Here is an 18,780-nt window from a genome sequence, read left to right as displayed (position 1 = left end):
TCTGCGCCATAAATGTAAAAAAGCCCTGAGCGTCAGATGTTTTTTTTTCGCTGCATTCTCAATTCACAGTTGAAAATAGGACACTTCTACACTCATCATTGACCCTTCTCTATCACCAACCAATTCAAATCAAGATGGATGGGAATTCTGAAACCAACTTTGTTAACTATGATGGCAGAGGTCCATAAAGAGGAGTAACTAACTCATGTTTTCAAGGGTACAATTTCTCCATTAAGAGCTGCTGCTGATGCTATTACACAATTTATATCAATTATTTTTACACTTACTGGTCTGCTTGCAGTCCCGAGAATCAGAATGAAACATGGTGACGCAGCGTTTAGTCATTAACACCACATATCTGGAACAAACTCCCTGAAAGATTCAACCTCTTTTAAATCAAAGATTAAGACCATTTTATTTGCCACTGCCTTCCTATCTTAGCTTATTTTAGCTCACTTTAAATGCAAATTTTAATGTAATTTTTTATATATTTCTAATTTTCCTTTTCTTTTCTATTTATTATATCTGTCATTTTAATTGTGTTCTTTTATGCTTGTCTGACTGTTACGAATGCTTTTAATGTTTTAATGTAAAGCACATTGAGTTGCCCTCGTGTATGAAATGCGCTATACAAATAAAGTTGCCTTGCCTTGCCTTGCCTTAATTCATAAAATTGCATTGCATTAAAGCAAATATGAAGCTTACATTAAATTTTAAACCAAACTTAACAGTCACTACTGAGGGAAATTGAAATGCTGTTGGACAAACATAGCAACTCTTAAGTGCCAGTGTGAAGCGCTCTGAAATTGGGGCTGTGCCAGCGCAAAAGAAAAAACAGTCAGGGGACACAGGCCCTTAAAATGTAGGAATGACATCAGTGGATCCCATGCTCTATCGACTCTATGTATTCTTATCAACAGCATGAAGAAGACCTGGCTGTGATTTTAAGGAACCACACATTTGTTAGCTTCTCTATCAGGTGACTGTGTCCAGAACATCAGGCACTGTAATGTGGGTTAATTATTGTTGTACAACATAGTCTGTTAGATATGCTGTTATATTATTTATACTACTATGTCTCAATTCCTACATGTTAAAAAAAATTGCACATTGGCAGAACTAAATTCATATTAAACAAATATTGCAACATTTGGGAAGGAAGCTCTATGACACTGCTGATTATAGCCTTGATATTCTCCTTACATATACAGTGTGTGAATACTCACAAAACAGTGTAGTAGAAAGAATCAAGGTACATAAACATATGAATAACAGACAACAAAAGTTGTTACATGATACTCTGACACTTCACAGGTATTTTATCCTTGTGATATTAGTTTCAGTTTTAATCCACCACGAGAAATAGAACTAAAGGTTGATAACCAATCTCAGCTGGGTTAAGAGACAGAGAGAAAGAGAGAGACAGTTCAGGAAATTTTGATACCTCATTTGGCGTCAGTTCTCAGTTTTATCTGATAACTACTCTGTGTTTTTGTTTTGTAGCAGTGTTACCTTTGTGTCTTTTTTCTACCAGACACTCTCTGTTCAGCTGACATTTTGGAAGACTTCCAACACTTACACCTTTTAAATAGCACATAAAAAATGATTTGAGGCTTGTGATTTAAAAACTGAATCCACTTTAGTGTCACACAATAAGCAGGGAATGATAATATAGATGATACATGAAATGACAGTGATGTTTGCCTAACGGAGATATCCTGTTGTAATCTTTGTTGCAGTTTGCTTAGTCAACTTTCTTACTTTGGATCATAATCAGGCTGTCAAACATTTAATGGATTTTAAAAGTTGCCATTTCTATCAAGGATACAACATTATATTGTTTTGTAGTATTACATCTTTTTTTATTTTAGAGAAATCAAAAGGAAGAAGTTCACGCAGGCTTGAGAAAAACTGAAAAGCAGGAGCTGACACAGCTTTTTTTTTCAGACAGGATGAACTGAGAGGTTGCATGAAGGGTCAGTACAAGACAAAGACAGATGGGTTTTTTTTAACTGTGAATCATCCAAAGCTACTTTAGCAGACTTCAGATAAAAATAAACTGCTTTAGGATTGAGCAATGCTTACTCGACCTGTTTTTGTCCCACAGGACCAAGAAGAGAAGGAGAATGAGAGGGAAGGTGTGTCTCTGGTGCGAGTGACCAGCAGGAGGAGCCCCCACAAAGTGGAGCGAGTTTCCGGATTGGTGGTTCATTCCCATGTTGACATCCCAAATGTAAGTAATAAAGTTATATTACCTGAACCCATTTTTTCCTTTAGTATTGTACTGAGGCATCAAGAGGGGAGACATCTGTTTTAACAGATGTAATCACCTAAATCTGGACCTCTCATAATGTGTTACCGTTTTAAGGATTCCTTCATTTTCACTCCTCTACTTCAACTCTTACTGTAGTAGCATGTATTTATCATACTCATACAAGTCATGGTAATAAATAATATTCAGGATCTTGATTAGTAAGCCCCTGCAAGTTACGGACTTCAGAGCAGTAAAGGGGGCTGATTATTTAGAATAATTCCTCCTAATTTAAATAAATAATAAGACCCAACACTATTTACTATGTACGTTAAGTTACATAAGTAGAGAGAGAGAGAGAGAGAGAGAGAGAGGAGAGAGAGAGAGAGAGAGAGAGAGAGAGAGAGAGAGAGAGAGAGAGAGAGAGGAGAGAGAGAGAGAGAGAGGAGAGAGAGAGAGAGTAGATCACTGTTCTGGTTTTTGTTTTTAACTCTGTAAAGCACTTTGAATTGCTCTTTGTATGAATGGTGCTTTAGAAATAAACTTACCTTGCCTTACCTTAGGACAGTTATGAAATTACACCATTTTGGTGTTTTGAATTTACGTTGTCATCACGCTCTGCATCAAAAGTCGGAGTCGGATTTATGCTTAACATGGACTTTGTTGTTGCTTTATGCTAATATTAGAGGTTCATTCAACAGTTTAGTTAAATATGCTATATTGTTCTTTTTTGAGACCTAAATAAGACTATTGAAGGTGGTCTCATGTTTGTTAAGAAAACATATGGTTAGAGCTAGGACAGCTAGTATAGCCTAGCATAAAGAGAAGGATCAGGGTAAAGCATAGTGTTGTAGTCGAGACCACATTGACCGAGACCAAGACTGTCCGAGACCAGAGTGCACCGAGACCAAGACAAGACCAAGACATTTAGGGATTAAGGCTGAGTCAAAACCAAGACCAAGGCAGGGCAAGACCGAGACAAGACCAAGATCATATATATCAATGAAAAATCTTTATGAGAGTTAACAAAATAAAAGACTTCAGTTTATTTTATTTAAGTTTGCTATAAATACAATTAACAGCAACAAACAAGGTTTGTTTTTGTCTTTGTTGCCTTTCTTTTGACGTGCTGTGATAGTATTTTGAAGCCTTAGATTTAGTTTTTCGTTGTTGTTAGTTAAACTTTCGCTATAGTTTAGAGTTAAAACTGTGTTTTCTGTTGCCTGTGATCTCAGGAGAGGTAGGAAGTCGTAGCGGTAGTTGAGCAGGATTTTGTCAAACCTTATTTCTCATTCTCATGTGTGCATTTTCTATTTTCTAATATTTGTAGTGTTTTTATCTGATGGTTTATAGGTTTTGACTGTGGTAATCCTTATCACAGTAATGACAGGGACACAGGGTGCATCAGTGGTGGTCTCGACTAGTCTTGACATAAAATACAGTGTCCGCCCAGTCCGAGACTGAGACAAGACAGAGTAAAAACGCTTCTGATTCCAAGACAAGACCGAGACCTTAAATAAGCGGTCTCGAGACCAGTCTTGAGTACTACAACACTAGTAAAGCAGCTAGCAAGGCTCCATTCAAAGCTAACAGATTCTATACCACCAGAATCCTTTAACATAAATAATAAATAATAAACAAATCACATCACATGAGGGGTTATATGATGTATCAGAATGCTGTTGGGTTCTCTGTCCATCTGTTTCTGTCTCATGGACTCATTATCTCAGGTACAGCTGTTGTACTACTGTGTGCCAGGTTGACAGTCTAATGAATTTAAGGTGTCAAACCATGCTCAATTCTTTACTTCTAGATAAATAAGCAGCTAAATAGCACAACACATTGGAGGGTAACTAGGCCACATTTCATATTAAAACAACATAATCAGTTAGCTTCTGTCAGACATCAGCTAATGTTAGCATTCAAACACTGACTAGCTAATAGTGCTTATAACTAGAAAGTGCCTCAAAGCTAAAATTACTGTTAGGTAGTGATACAGAAAACAACAGTTAAGGTGTAAATTCATATCTTAAGCAATATTCTGCGACTTAATGAAAACAAGCAGTAAGCTAAGAAGTGGCTGCATGCATTGTTAGCTGTCATGTTAGCCAAACATGTTGTATAACTTTGACATTAAGGCCTCAAGATTTTCTCTATCAATTGTGTTTCCTGTTGCTCATTTAACTGTACTTGGTGAGAAGGATTGCCAAACTACTCCTACTCACAAACTAAAGCGCTGGTACAACATGATAACAGTATTTCAGTCTTCAAGTATATACAAGCTTCAAGACAGACATGGATGTAGTCTTCAACTGAAGTATTTTGTGAAGCCATGAAGTTAAATCTTTGATTATTTTAGTAATCAATCATCATGCAACATGTTCATGAGTCAGCTTAAGAGATATCTGATAGTCTTATTTATTAGTATTGGCTAGTTGTGTTATCTTGTTCCCAGTCTTTTGGGACGTTTAGCTAAATACCCTGGCAGTAGAACAAACTTTCTCTTCCATATCTTAGCAAGAAGGCATGAAAGTATTTTTCAAAATGTTGTATGTTGTCTTCAAGAATGATAGTCAGTCTGCTGCTTACATGAGCAACAAGCACCGTACTCATACCTCATGATGGAGATGTGTCTTACAGGTTTGCCATGCTCCTCAGTATGGTTTAAATACCTTGCTTTTACATGCTCTCCTCATTACAACAAGGCCAGCGGCACATGGCAGCACAGCGGCCGCAGGCATTGGCTTTTCAGTGGAGCCCAGAACCAGTGCAATGGTCAGATGGTCAGGGGGCTTTGAGGGGTAAAGGAGGAAGAAGATGCCGCTAGTGCAAGGATTCAGTGTGCTCATACGATCATGTCTGCATAAGAATACAGTGACAGTACAGGTTGACTCTGGTGTGGATAATATGGAGCTGTGTGTGTGTGTGACTCCCTCTCTCACACGAAGGAGGCGAGGAAGCTGAGGAGGAAACTGAGGAGGCGCATGTAATGGGAGGGAGGGAGTGAGAGGGAGTGAAGAGGGGGCTGTAAGGAGGAAGATATAGTGGGGGAGGCTGAAGAGAGAGCGAGACAGAGAGAGGGGGAGAGAGGGAGAGAGAGAGAGAGAGACAGAGCAAGGCGGCTGAGAGGCGAGGGCCGGTGCAGTGCAGAGCTGGAACGGACACCCAGAGCTCAGCCTTCCCCGGGTTGCCATGGAAACCACATTCCTCCCCCGCCTGCATCCCTACAGACTGCTCTGACTCTCTTTTACTCTCTATCTTTCTCTCTCTCTCCTCGCTTCTGTTTGTCATCCTGTCTTTTTTTCGCTCCTCTTTTAATTTGCGTCTTTGTTATTGTGTTTTTTTCTTATCCTTCCTTCTTTCTCCCTCTCTCTCTTTTATTTTCTGCTCTGCTTTTTTACACCAAACAGGCATCAAGCACGTCGTGATGATGCACACTCAGCAAGCACACACACTGATTCCACATGCATATCTCTCTCTCTCTCTCTCTCTCTCTCTCTCTCTCTCTCTCTCTCTCTCTCTCTCTCTCTCTCTCTCCCTCTCTCTCTCTCTCTCTCTCTCTCTCTCTCTCTGTGGCAAGGTGAATGGGTAATTACACCGAGTTCCTTTTGCATTCCAATGCTCTCGTGGAGTCATCGGCATCTTGTTGTGTTTTCTTTCTCTCCATTTTCTTCTCTCTATTTTTACTCCCCCTTCTGTTCAGCACCATGCTTCAGTAATGCCCCCTCTAGTCATTGCATTTCTGCCCACACACAGGGCACCTTAGCTGGGTTTCTGCTCGCTTTACGGCGTCTGTCGTGGACCTGTGCAGCGCCTTCGTCATATTTTACCATCAGTACCACCCTCTTGTATTTCTGCAGCTCGTCTCTGAACCTCCAATTTGCACCCCATTTCCTCCCTCTCCTTCAACATGCACAAAACCTCAACACTTCCCTCTATCTTCCTTCCCTGTCCCCCACTTCTACTTCCATTTTGCCTCATGTGAATGCTCCTCTCTCTCTCATTATTCCATCAGTTAGAGACTCTGCTTTGGTGTGTGTGGTGAAACAGCTGTTCTCTACCACTGAGGCCTATTAATAGGAGTCTTAGCTTTTGTTTCCTGCATCTGCAACGCTGAGAGAGCATCATGGAGGCTCCTTTTTTTGCATGTTACATTTGCCTTCAGTACAGCACTGATCAGATCTCTCATTCTCTCAGCCTGACTCGCTTTCTGTCATCACTTTTCTGTGCACATTCCTCCCTCCCCCCCTTTTGTGCATATTCACACATCACAAAAGCTATGATTCATTCAGCTGCAGAAGCTTTAACAGTTCAGATTCTCTGATACACTGGGATTTATTCCTTTCAATATCAGCTGTTTGTGGAAGAAACAACTTGGTTCTGCTAAGACGTAACGAGGCCTGAGAGGGACTTATAAGACCTGCTTCCTCACCCCCTCTTGCAGTTGGTTAAGGCTACAGTAGAGCAGCTCGGTGCGTGTGGAGAGGGAGCTGCCTCTTTAAGGCTGCCTCACTACCGACTGTCCTTTTATGGAGCTGCATCCGGTCAGGTGACGAGGAGCAGTCACACAGCTTCTCGGAGAAATGCCTAGAAATGACTGAAAAGCTCAATACATGGTCTGTGCAGTGGTTGGAGGTGGGGGGGTTGTAGTGCTCATTACGATGACTTGTGTGTGTGACTGTGTGTGTGTGTGTGTGACTGTGTGTTTGTTACATTCTGTCCAGGTGGGTTTATGTAATCAGGGCTGTACAGGCTTGATGCTGAGTGTTGGGGGTAGCTGCAAGGTGGGATGCGGAGTAGCAACTCTGTTGAAAAGCACAGGGTGATTTCACAGTTTATGTGATAAATCACAGCTCCTTCTTTTCCATTTGCCAACTAAAGGTCAGAGGTCAGCGCTTTCATTTCACAAGATAAATCACCTAATGCTGTTAATCTGCATCTTCCCAGTATGGGCTATTTAATTGGGACTGCACTTGCACACATAGAATCACCACTTCTTCATGCATGTGGCATCAACACATACTATTCGTGGATAGATGTGTGCCAGAGGTCATATTTTTTATTTGCCATGAGCCCTACAGGAGTGCTATTCCTCTGGGTCTACTAAAACAAAGTTGTTCTTATTGTATTTAGCACAAGTTATTAAATTTAGTAGGAGTCAGAGTGTAATTACAAGGGAACCGTTCAATCAATCCTGCTGTGCAGTGTTGTTTTAGTGTTTGTGGCAATAAGTAGTTCCTGTAATTATAACAAAAAGGTTTCTTAGTCTTCACTGAGAGTGGGACATCTTTCTTCTCCACATTTTTAAGGTTCAATTTTGAGGGTGAACTAAAACACAGTTCACTTTTCTTGATGGGTTTCCACCTTTGGTATTTATGTCCAGCAACTTCACGAATAACAGTAACTGAATATTGCTTTTCCAGCCTGGCAGTGTATCACAAATGGTGACAATAATCCAATATAGGTGACAGCTTTATAACGTAATAAACTGCAGATTACACTCCACAATATTGTGTAATCTAATACGAAGACTCTGCGAAGGAAAGCCTTGAAAATGATTTTGCTATGGAGTCTAAGGCTGCACACTCTCAACAGACATCTAACATGATCTACACTGAGGTTGTATTTAATGCGGGTTTATTGAAATGAATGACAGTACTTTGTACTTGTGTAGGTTTTACGTATAGTCATGTGCGCTCAGATGTTTTCAAATTGTAACATCTCCATTCAAATATCATCTCTTCAATGAGCAAAGAAAACAGTGATGAGCAAAAAGGCAAACATTGAATCAGAAAATCTAATATTATATATTATATATATTAGAAAGAGAAGTGAAATGTCTTACACGACATGTGCACCGACACTACATTAACCTGTGACACCTTTTCTGTCCTCTGTAATCGCACTAATTTGATTACTGCACATCAACTTCCTGGATTTCTTTTTATGTTCGCCTCCTGATACAGAAAACCAGCAAATTGATTGGCTCAAAATAGACCTACCAATTTTTTTTCAATATATTTATATTACGTAATACTTAAAGGGAGAGGTTTCTCTTCCCTCAAGCTACTCAATATGTCTACATACACAGTATTGCAGAGGATCCGTCTGTAACCTGCTCTCCTGCTTGAAGAACATTAAAAAATGCCTGCTTTTATTTTACAGTCTGTGCTTTCACCTCCTTACTGTAAAGCCTCTGACAGCATAGAGAGGTAAATGCGATGTGGACAGTTTATAAGAGAGACAGAGCGGGGCTCGGGAAAGGATGGTTGCAACATGTGCTCGGTCATGTGTGCTGTGATCGATATGCTTACTTCGTCCTTTCAAGCCTCTGCCTGGAAGCCCCTCCTCGCTGCTCTGATTGGCTTCGGCAGGGTTTGTGGCTGCATCCGACAATATAACTTGAGGCATTCAGTGGTTTCTAGTCTCTGTTTAAAAAAAATGCCCAAGTTTTCCTCTTTTTTTTTTGCTCACTCTCTGTGTGTTACAGTGAGGGAAAATCATGATAATGCAGTAAGCCACTATTACGTGTATTAAAGTGGCTGAGCTTGCTGTGTGTGCCTTTTGGTCGGGCTGTAACACAATGCAGCACACCCTCACTCTTGACTACAGGATGGTTCTACAGACACATTAACATACATGTGATTTCAAGGCACTTTGTCTTAAATTTGAGTACATACACCGAGACGACACTAACAGTCATGTTTGAGCACTGTAACATGCAGACTGTACAAATACACTCTCTCCCCCATGCAGACACACCCAGCTCTGTTCCCCGTCACATTTCATTAATAATGCATATATGCAGGGCTTTAATGGCGACACTCTCACATTCCCTTGTAGTTCTCTTAAAAACTAAACCCTCGCCCTCAGCGTCAGGTCGTTTTATATCGAGCCGTGATCAACCCACAAATTTGTAAAATGCTTATAGGCAGTCCTATCGCATTACTGGAAATATAACTGCCACGGATACATGAAAGCCATATAGTCTCTGCTTCTCTCTTTTTTCCTCTCACACATTCTCACTCTCAATCTCTTCCTCCACCCACTCCAAAGCCAAAGCGTGTAATCTTGTTGGTTTCGTACACGTGTGTTGATGTCATCATTGTGAACATAAGATATTTCCTCTGTGATTCTTTGACGAGGCTTCAGGAGTGCAGTTTTCTCTCATTGTGCTTCTTTGGACCCACTCCTGCATACAAGCAGGAGCTTAATAATAGAATATTTCAGCAGCAGTATTAATGAGCCAGTCATTAAACAAACAAAAAAAACACAGGTGGAGGGATGGAGAAGGATGTAAAGTAATGCAGGGTGATCCATAGACGTGTTATACGGTCAGAGGCAGGTCGAGTAAGACCCAGGAGAAAAAGGGGGGTTTCATCTGCTGCACCTGCTTCCATCAGGAGATTATTCACACACGTGTGCTGTGACACAGAGCCTGAAGTTGCCAATCATTAGCACAAGAAAGCCGTTAAGTCCGCAGCTGAACTAGAGATGACCATGGAGGTGACCAGTGACCAGGGCTTGCTCACTGTAGGTTGGATTTTGGCTGCATTGGTCTGATGAAAAACATGGATTAGATTCATAATTAGTGGATTAGGGTGGAGGGAATGCACTGAAGGATTACAGACTAAGACTTCCTGACCTTTTTGTCGATAAAATAGACAAACACAACGCTTTTATCGTGCCTTGAATTGTGAAGCACTACCTTTTCACCCTTTTCAGGCAGCAGTAGGGTTTATAGGTGCTGCTGGCCCTTTAAGAGCAGCTAGTGAAGCGCTCAGTCCTGTTGGTGCTGCTGCTGCTGATGGCAGCGCTGCGAGTTGATTGGCTGTGGCTGTCAGGGCTGAGGTGCTAGAGGGATGCTGCTATGTAGTTCCCCCCACCCTCCCGCCTCTCTCTCGCTCTCTCTCTCCCTCTCTCTCGCTCTCTCTCGCTCTCCATCTCCCTCTTGCTCGCTCGCATCCCTCTGAATAATCCACATCTAGGGCAAGCTGGCTGAGAGGCGATCCAGAGCTCAGCTCCTCTCTGCAGGCTGAGAAAAGGAGACTGAGAGAAAGAAGACGATTTTCAACGCAGGAGGAAAAAAACGAGAGATTTTCACCGAGCCGGAAGATTTCAAGAATTACCAGAGGAAGATTTTCATCTGCGGATATCATTTATTTATACATATTGTTTATATATCTATATATATATTTGTACACACGCATATAGCTATTTATATATATACATTTATTCCTGTACATATCTGTATTTGTGCTCGTCTGTTTATATTAATATTTTTATATGTATTTGTGTGTGTAAATATATATGATATATAAACAAAAGAATATATATATCTATGAATTTATATGCATATCACTGTGAACCAAGAGAAGCAAGAGGAAATTTCTATCATCGGGGCTGGTCTCTGATTCTGTGGTAGTATACAATATTTTCAATATTTCCTTTGATCTTCTACGTCAAGAGGACAAAGACTACGTGCCCATTTTGTATTTTTGTGTTCCTGTTGCTGCTTCCCGTCCCCTCTCGATCGTTTTTTTTCTACACCCGAGAGGAATAAAAAACGGAGACTGACAGGATTTGACGAAAAAAGGAAGAATCTGTAGAAATACCTGTGATTAGTGTTATTTCCGTCAGCATCAGCGCTCCGTGAGCTGATCACAGCGTGCTGAGAGAGATCTGAGAAGGCAGCAGAGACAGAGTGCCACGCCGCTCAGCTCAGCGTCAGCCCAGCCAGCACAGCCAGCATGCACAAACACCACCACTGCTGCAAGTGCCCAGAATGTTACGAGGTGACCCGTATGGCTGCCCTGCGTAGGATGGACGCCCCTTCATACGGAGGAGACTGGCAGGCTGAGCCCTATGGATACCCACCTGGGTATGGGGGAGGCCAGACCTTACCCCCTCCAGCCTCAGGGGGAGGTGGAAGCATGGGAGGAGGAGGGGGCACTTTGGGGAGAAGTAAGGGCAAGATCATGTCTGGTGGGGGCCCTGCAGGCCCGAACCCAAAGGGCCAATCCAAAGGTGGCCCCAAAGTAAACGGCAACAACTCTAGCGGACAAGGTGGATGGTGGCCCGAGTGCACCTGTACCAACCGGGAGTGGTACGACCAGGTAACTCATCTTCCTCTCTTTGTCAGTAAGCTGGGGCCTGTGGGACCCGGCAGGGGTGATAGTGGGATCAATTGAGCTGTAGTAAAAGAGACACGATCATGTATCAGCTGAAGCTTTCATTTTAGGGAAGAGAACTCATATTTAGTATTCACCTCAAGCCTTCCCGTTCACCATTTGTTGACTGTGGTTCTGCTGTTGGATGCAGAGTAAGGAGAACAGAACAGCAATGATCCAGTCCCTCTGCTCACACATTGACGTGATCTTCATGTTTGGGTTTGGTACAGATGAGTAATGCCTGTAGATTTAACACACCTTGTGTATGTATTCAAAGGCTTACGACGATGCAGCGACCACAGGCCAAAGAAATGGTGCATTTCCATTCATTGAAGCAACACTGAGCTGCAGTTTTCAATTATTTCAAGTTATCTTTCAAGCTTCTAATAGAGAATGAGAAATGAGATGTAAGAAATAGATTTATGAGATCAATATATTGAGTCATAAGCTTGGAGATGTTAAAATCAGCCTCCGATGCCAGTTCAATTCTCCTCCTGATTGTTTATATCAGGCCATTTTGCTCCGAAAAATCACAATATAATAATGCTTTGTCATAAAAACAAGAGTCAAGCAGTAAAATGTGTCTAAACGCTGCTTGTCATACATGCTGAACAGTGGAGATGTACACCACCTTTACACCAGTCCCTTTTCTTCCCATCTCATTCCTTTATTTACATGTATTTATAAATTACAGTTGATAATAGGTCAGAACAGCTTCTGAGTCTTTAATTAAGCAAGGTGCATGTATGTGAGCACGAGAGTGAGCTTGGGTGGGGGAAGGGTAGCTTGGCGAGCATGAGATTCAAGGAATGGTTCTGGCGTTGCATGAGTATGTGTCTATGCAGCCTCGTATTTGCGGCGAGTGAAGCCTTTGCGTTGTTTGTCGCTCCTCCGTTCGCGTCTGATGGCGCTTTTGCAAGCAAGAAATGTGAGGCAACAGGAAGACGGAAGGTGAAGGGAAGAAGCACGGGGGTAAAATGGAGGCTGAGATTTCAGTGGCAGAGGGGAAGAAATCCCCCTGAGCTGAGCCCAAAAATGAGACGCAACCTGACTGATATTAGCAGATTACTACAGCCTGTAGAAGGTCTAAGCTTTGAGGAGGCAAAAAATGTGATTGACGCTTTCCTCTTGGTTGTGTTCAGATTTATTTGGAGCCTTTTTTCTTATCAGCTGCGTGCAGACCAATCAGGCTTATTCCATGTTTCACACATTTGGAAGCTCACAGCAGATGTGATTATGTAAGCATTTATTGCTTACATGGAGATTTGACTCTCCATGAGTATTGCCCCCTAATTTGCAAATGCTCATTTCCAGCATATATACTCAACATGCCAGCTGCATGCATCACAAAATCCAGTTGTTGGTATATCATTTTAGGCTGCATTGTGACCCATGTAGAGATCCCATGTTGAGGTATACGAGTAAACCTTTTGGTTGCATCCTATCTGATCCTGTCCATTTGAAGGTACCTTGCTTTCTCACTGTATCATGCAAACTCTGCAGAGAAATATCCATCCTGGCATTCATAGCAGTAGCTCAGGAGTACCTACACTAGGATCTGAAGAGCTGGAATCACAGAGAATGAATCAGCAATGGATGATTTGGAGGGGGGAAAAGGCAGCAGTCAGTGGGGTGAAAATGCTAAGGTTGAAAAAGAGAGAAATAAGCCAATAAAGGCAGGCAGTGGGCCTGGAGAGGGGGAGGGGGTTATGTAAGAGGAGGCAGTTGGTGGTGCTGTCAGAGAGAGAGAAAGCGAGCGAGGCCCTGACATTGTGGACAAGCATCTGTCCCTCCATCTCCCAAAAAAACCATGTGAAAAGCCAGAATGTGCTCCTCTTTCTATGACCGAGCTGTAGCGTAGCATAGCATGGATTAAGATGCTCTCCTCAGTCATCGTTGCTCATCCTTGAGTGGGAGATCTGAACACCACCCTTCCCCCTACTACCTATACACAGCCAGAGAGCAGGGCAGTTATCACACACGCCCAAACCCCCCCCCACACAGACACACACACACACACACTCGCACATCTATTATCTTATAGCTTTCATAACAACTCGTGTTTTGGATGCTAGCACGATGAAAAGCAATAACCTTGTACAGTCATTCAGAATGATCAGAGCCGGCTTTTTTATAACTGCATCATTGACATTTTTAAACGCTGCCTGTGTGTGTACGACATAACATTTCATGTATGTGTGAGGGAGTCATTACACATAATGATACCGTATTAATTCTTTCTCCTCTGTCATCTCTTTACTTAACGGTTGCGTTGCTTTTTCAGGAGCTTGCAAGGATAATTGTGGATGAGTGCCGTAGGGATTTTTAGGACATTCTTAAAAACAAGAGCGTTTGATTTAAATCTGAGAAAAGTAGAGACCTTGGTCTGCTGGGAGCTTCAGTCAGAACACTCCCCCTTCTCCTTGCGGGCTCCAATCTGTCTTTGTATATTCTCCAGCTATGATTAGCTTTAAATATTAATTGGATTTTACTTTATTTATTAGCATCAAGATTTGGCCCCAAAATGCTCTGCCAGACCCCTTGTTTATCACAGCCCTCTGTAGTCCTTACAGTGAATGCCTTGATCAGAAGTGTTTCTGAGTGCGTGTGTGTGTGTGTGTGTGTCTTTGACAGTCACATTGATTTATTGGTGTGGTTGGTTTATACATCTGTCTGATGAGATTTTGTTTGTCAGATTCAATTTGCCATTCCTGTAACAGCGGTATTAAAGGAAGGGATTTGCATGTGCTCCATGACCAGATATCTTGAGCTGGACCCCCAACTGTGATGTTGAAAGGCTCCATCTAAAACCAGGGATATTCTCATCAGATCAAGAGAGCTTAATCTATGCACTTGTGTTGGTATTTAAAGGCAGGCAAGAAATATGTGACCTAGGTGATAATCACTCAACATATCTATACTACTGACTGTACATTTATATAAACAGCGTGCAGCTGTGAGAAGTGAAACCAAAATACTGCCCTGATTGACGCTGGCATAATGCGTTGGTGGACCAAAGGCATGTGCAGGAGCGATCTGGCTGGTTGAGCCATGGGACTGATGTCACACTCCTGCTAGCCAAAACACTCTTTTACTTTCCCAATAAAACATCAAAGATCCCTCAGTGTATTGTACAGCAGAAACAGATTCTTGTGTTGATTAGTTAGAGAGAACATTCACAGATATGGAAAGTTCAGTGACACATGTTAGAGTTTGGTACATTTTCCCTCACTGTTTCCCCTCTACTCTGCTGTGGCAGCACGCATTTGTTAGCTGTCAATCAATAATTTTCTTAACCAGTTAAATGAGAAACTTACAGAAAAGGGAAGACCTGCATATTCATCAGCATGATAAGAACTAACTATAATAATAGAAACCAATGGTTGAGAAAAACATTTTGATGTGTATTTAAGTTTTCAAGACTCACGTTCCATCTGTTATGATCAAGCGGCAACCTCCGGTCTAAAAATATGAGTCCAATGCGGAAGTGCTAAAAACTGCAGTTCATCGAGGATCTGCTTGAGGCTGGCTCCGGAAGTACCGGAAACCACATACACACCAATTCAACAAAGCCAATCTTTACAGCAGAAATAAACAGGTTTACAGCCTGGTACAAAAGACGAGTGTAGTCTGGATAGCTCATTTCTCGATCGGCACACACTAGGGGGGATCATTTTTTTCTAACGCGGCAATTTCGAAGATATTGAGATTACGAGTCTTCCAATGAGAGGCACAGCTGACTTGATTGACAGGCGGGAACACTAGCTGTTGGCTGGGAGGCTCATTTGATAGAGGAGTTGGGCTTTATCGCTTCTACAGCAGCCAGTCACCAGGGGGAGCTCTAAAACTTTTGGCTTACTCTGCTCCACTGTTGTTCTGTACATATTTTGTAAAGTCTACAATCCATATGTTTTTACATTTAAAGGTGACATATTACGCTTTTTTCATCAAAATATATTGGTCTAAGAGGTCCCCAAAACATGTCTTTAAAGTTTATGCTCAAAACAACACTTTGAAATCAGATTTTGGCATGCCTGAAAAACCCTCTTCTTCAGCTTTCCGCAGAATGGTCTGTTTTCCCTCTGACCACGCCCCCTCAGTAAGTGGATGTGGCCTCGGCTATTAGGCACGTTGAGCTAACGTTTACATGTTGTCTGAATATACACTCTGCTCACAGACCGCGTTACTTCAACCCTCTGAATTTGATCCAGAAACTAATCCTGACGGAGAGGCGCCTGTAGCAGGACCTTTCTGAACGATTGGTCATAGATTAAGTGTTTCTTGTTGTTTTATTTGTTAGTATGTCGACGTGTCTTGGTACACAGTGACGAACATGTAGCTATGTGGCTATGCTAACTAGCGCTAGCACTTATCCATGATAAATAAAAATCATCCAATAGATCTTCAAATCTGCAGACGTGGGGAGTAAAACCGACCTTTGTGTTTATTAAGTCAGCCTACAACTAGCATGCCTCCCTCCTAAGCTCCTTGTTAGCACGTGTGCAGGGAATGAAAAACGGAGGAGGAGTTGAGTTGTATTTTATACAGTCTATGGGCTGAACAAGCTCCGAGCCCTGACTCTGTGACAGACCGGATATTGTTGTGACGTAACAAAAACACGGAAGTCTGAAACGGCTCGTTTCAGCACACATTTACAGAAAGGTTGAGAAGTCAAAACAGGGGCAGAATGGATTTTTTTCATTTTCGGGGGGTTTTTAGACATGCCAGGGAAACATATTTCAGGTAGAGAACCATTAAAAAGTCGATTTTGCATGATATGTCATCTTTAATGTGTTTTGGACACAGCCAAGATGGATATGATTCTCTCAGTACACCTATGGGTCAAGTTGTTGACAACACATTTAGTACAAAAACATTTTTTCATGGCAGAATTTGCTTTTGAGTGTCCAGTGTCAAATATCCAACATTGGGTTGACTATCTAACGATGAGTACTGTGGGAGTTGAGCAGCGAATGAGTTAAATAACAGGATTAATAGTATAAACTAGATTTGTTCAGAAACTAGTACAATACCCCGTCTCCCAAACAGCCTAAAATGGGATATTGGGTAATGGTGTCAATGCCAGTCAATGGAGCAGTCTGATACCATTACAAATTAGTTGGCTTCAGGTGGATTACCATGTGACCGTAACAAACAGAAACTTTTTGGAGCTATCAGTGAGTGTTATGTTAGTCAAAACTAGCCAATAACAGTAGTCAGTGTTTTTCCACCTGTATTATATATATTTTGTATTACTCTAGTATGAAACAGGGAACTTGGTTTTGGCCAATACTCAAGTCTAGTAGAGTAAAAATTGGTATCCAGAAGGAAAAATTGGTATTGAAAATGTTCTGCTACAACCCTATCCCCTACAGGAGAGAGCTGCAGTCAAGGGAAAATAAAAATTAGAGTAAAGCTTCAAGGCGCACGGTAGTGGATGTATTCGATGGTGCTCGGAGCTGTGAAGGTGGTCTGATCTTGAATATGATCCAATAAGATTCTTCTCCATAGTACTACTGAGCATTCCTTCATCCTCCCCGAATCAAAGCACTTCTCCTCCTCATAAGACCAGGCAAACTTGACCTCCAGCAAAAAGGGCCATCATTTAAGCAGTGCTTTGTTGTGAGTTTTTTCGTTGGTAGACTCAAAAAAATCAGTTTACCTTCATATTTCTGCTTGAACCCCCCCCCCCCCCCCCCCCCCCCCCCCTTCCTTTGTGAGCTGCCATTTGGTCACATTTTTGTCAGGCAAGCATTGTCATGATAATGACTTGTGATGTCGCCTGGCACGTCAGGCCAATATTCCAGGTGCTGGATAGCTGCTGGGCCTCTTCACCCCAGATTTCCGTACACCTTGTACATTTTTTTGACTCTTTATTAGGAGCAGTGACTCTTCTTGCTGTTAGATGTGACAGCTCTGGCCCTTTACACATCCATGACATGACTCTTCTTCTGAAAGAAATCCAAGACTGCAGGCTTCATTTTTTACTGAAAGGTTGATGCTTTTTTTTACATGTGTATGAACAAATTAGAGCATGGATTATCACAAGCAGCATTGATTCTCAATGGTTTGATCATTTATGTGTTTTAGTACAGGATGAAACTCAAATTGTGCTTTTACAAAATTTCAACTGTAGATTCAAAATCATGTGCATCATTTTGCAGCCAAGAAAGGTATTGTAAAAATAGAGAACCAAAAGCAACGTGTCATTTAGTCACACGCCACCCGTGACATCACACCAATAGTGATGTCTTAATACCTCTGACATCACTTCTAAGCTTCAGCATCAGATTATATTTCATCTTAAAACCCCACTCCCCCTTGCTGTCCCTCCCTCTCTCCCACACTGAATCCAACAAGCCTTTAAAGGATTTTGTTGGAAGTTATTACATCTGCCTCCCTTATTTGGAGCCACCAACTTACATAATGTCTGCTTACCCCAGTAGTGAGGTGTAAGTCACCAAGAAACCATCAATACCTGCAGACAGCATACTAAACTGACATTTATTCTTCAGAGGGACAGCTATTAATTGTGACTATGGTAGTGCTATATACATCTCAAACCTACCTCTGTGCTTAATCCTGCTGTAACACATCATGATAGATTTTTGCTGTTCCTTGCAGCGTTCTTTCAAATTGTGCACGGCAGTATAAGATATTTAATCACAGTGAGCACTGATGTTAATAACGTGAGCGGCTGTACAGGAGTTTTATGAACTCAAGTTGTTCCAGTGAGAGTGTAGAACAGCTGCAGTCGTCAGTAAGTAAGTGGATTTTGCTGAAAAATGAGTTCCAAACCTTTAGTCTAGTGTGACCTGCATTTCCTGGAAAGATTAGTCTCAGGCAGTGAGATCCAGTGCAGCGTCGTTTCTCCATAATTTTCGATTTGTTAGCATGGTCGACGTTTTGTACTAAAAGCCCATTATATCAGCCAATAATGTTAAATTGGAAGTAGTGTCAAGATGATGCGATAATATTATACGTAATACAAATGTCTAAATACCAAATCCACAAATTATTGCAAAAATCTTTGACTCTGGTGACGCAAGAGCAGCAACGGCTGAGTCAGCAAATCATTAGATCATGCTAGACTGCTAATATGTTATTATGTCAATGAAGCAAAGGAGGCAACGAAAGGATCCTGTTGATGCTTAGTGCAAAAAGTGAAAGAAAGGGAATTTGTTGAAACATACAAGATTGGTTGAACTAGGTCGAACTTTGTATCATATCCATTTAATGCAGGGAAAGTCCTGCAAAGGGGATCCTTTTTATCTTAACACAAGTTATTTTCTTGTGCACAAAGTTATCATATGCACACAAGATAAGTGGTTCGGGAAGTGGTTTTGTGCACGCTCTCTT

At 41.7% G+C, this 18,780-nt stretch overlaps 1 protein-coding gene across 3 annotated transcripts in view; it reads left to right on the top strand.

Moving 5' to 3' along the window:
* dlg3 (discs, large homolog 3 (Drosophila)) overlaps window positions 1-18,780 on the top strand; it is a 100,983-nt gene that overhangs the window by 16,189 nt on the left and 66,014 nt on the right. For all 3 annotated transcript variants that reach the window (XM_034690069.1, XM_034690070.1, XM_034690071.1), the window contains exon 4: window positions 2,108-2,233. In XM_034690069.1, coding sequence (XP_034545960.1) covers window positions 2,108-2,233 — 126 coding nt within the window. The remainder of the gene's footprint in view (window positions 1-2,107; window positions 2,234-18,780) is intronic.

This window comes from Notolabrus celidotus, chromosome 8, assembly GCF_009762535.1.
Source record: "Notolabrus celidotus isolate fNotCel1 chromosome 8, fNotCel1.pri, whole genome shotgun sequence".
NCBI lineage: Eukaryota > Metazoa > Chordata > Actinopteri > Labriformes > Labridae > Notolabrus > Notolabrus celidotus.
Note: the sequence above shows the minus strand (reverse complement) of the source record. Positions and strands in the feature narration are given on the sequence as shown.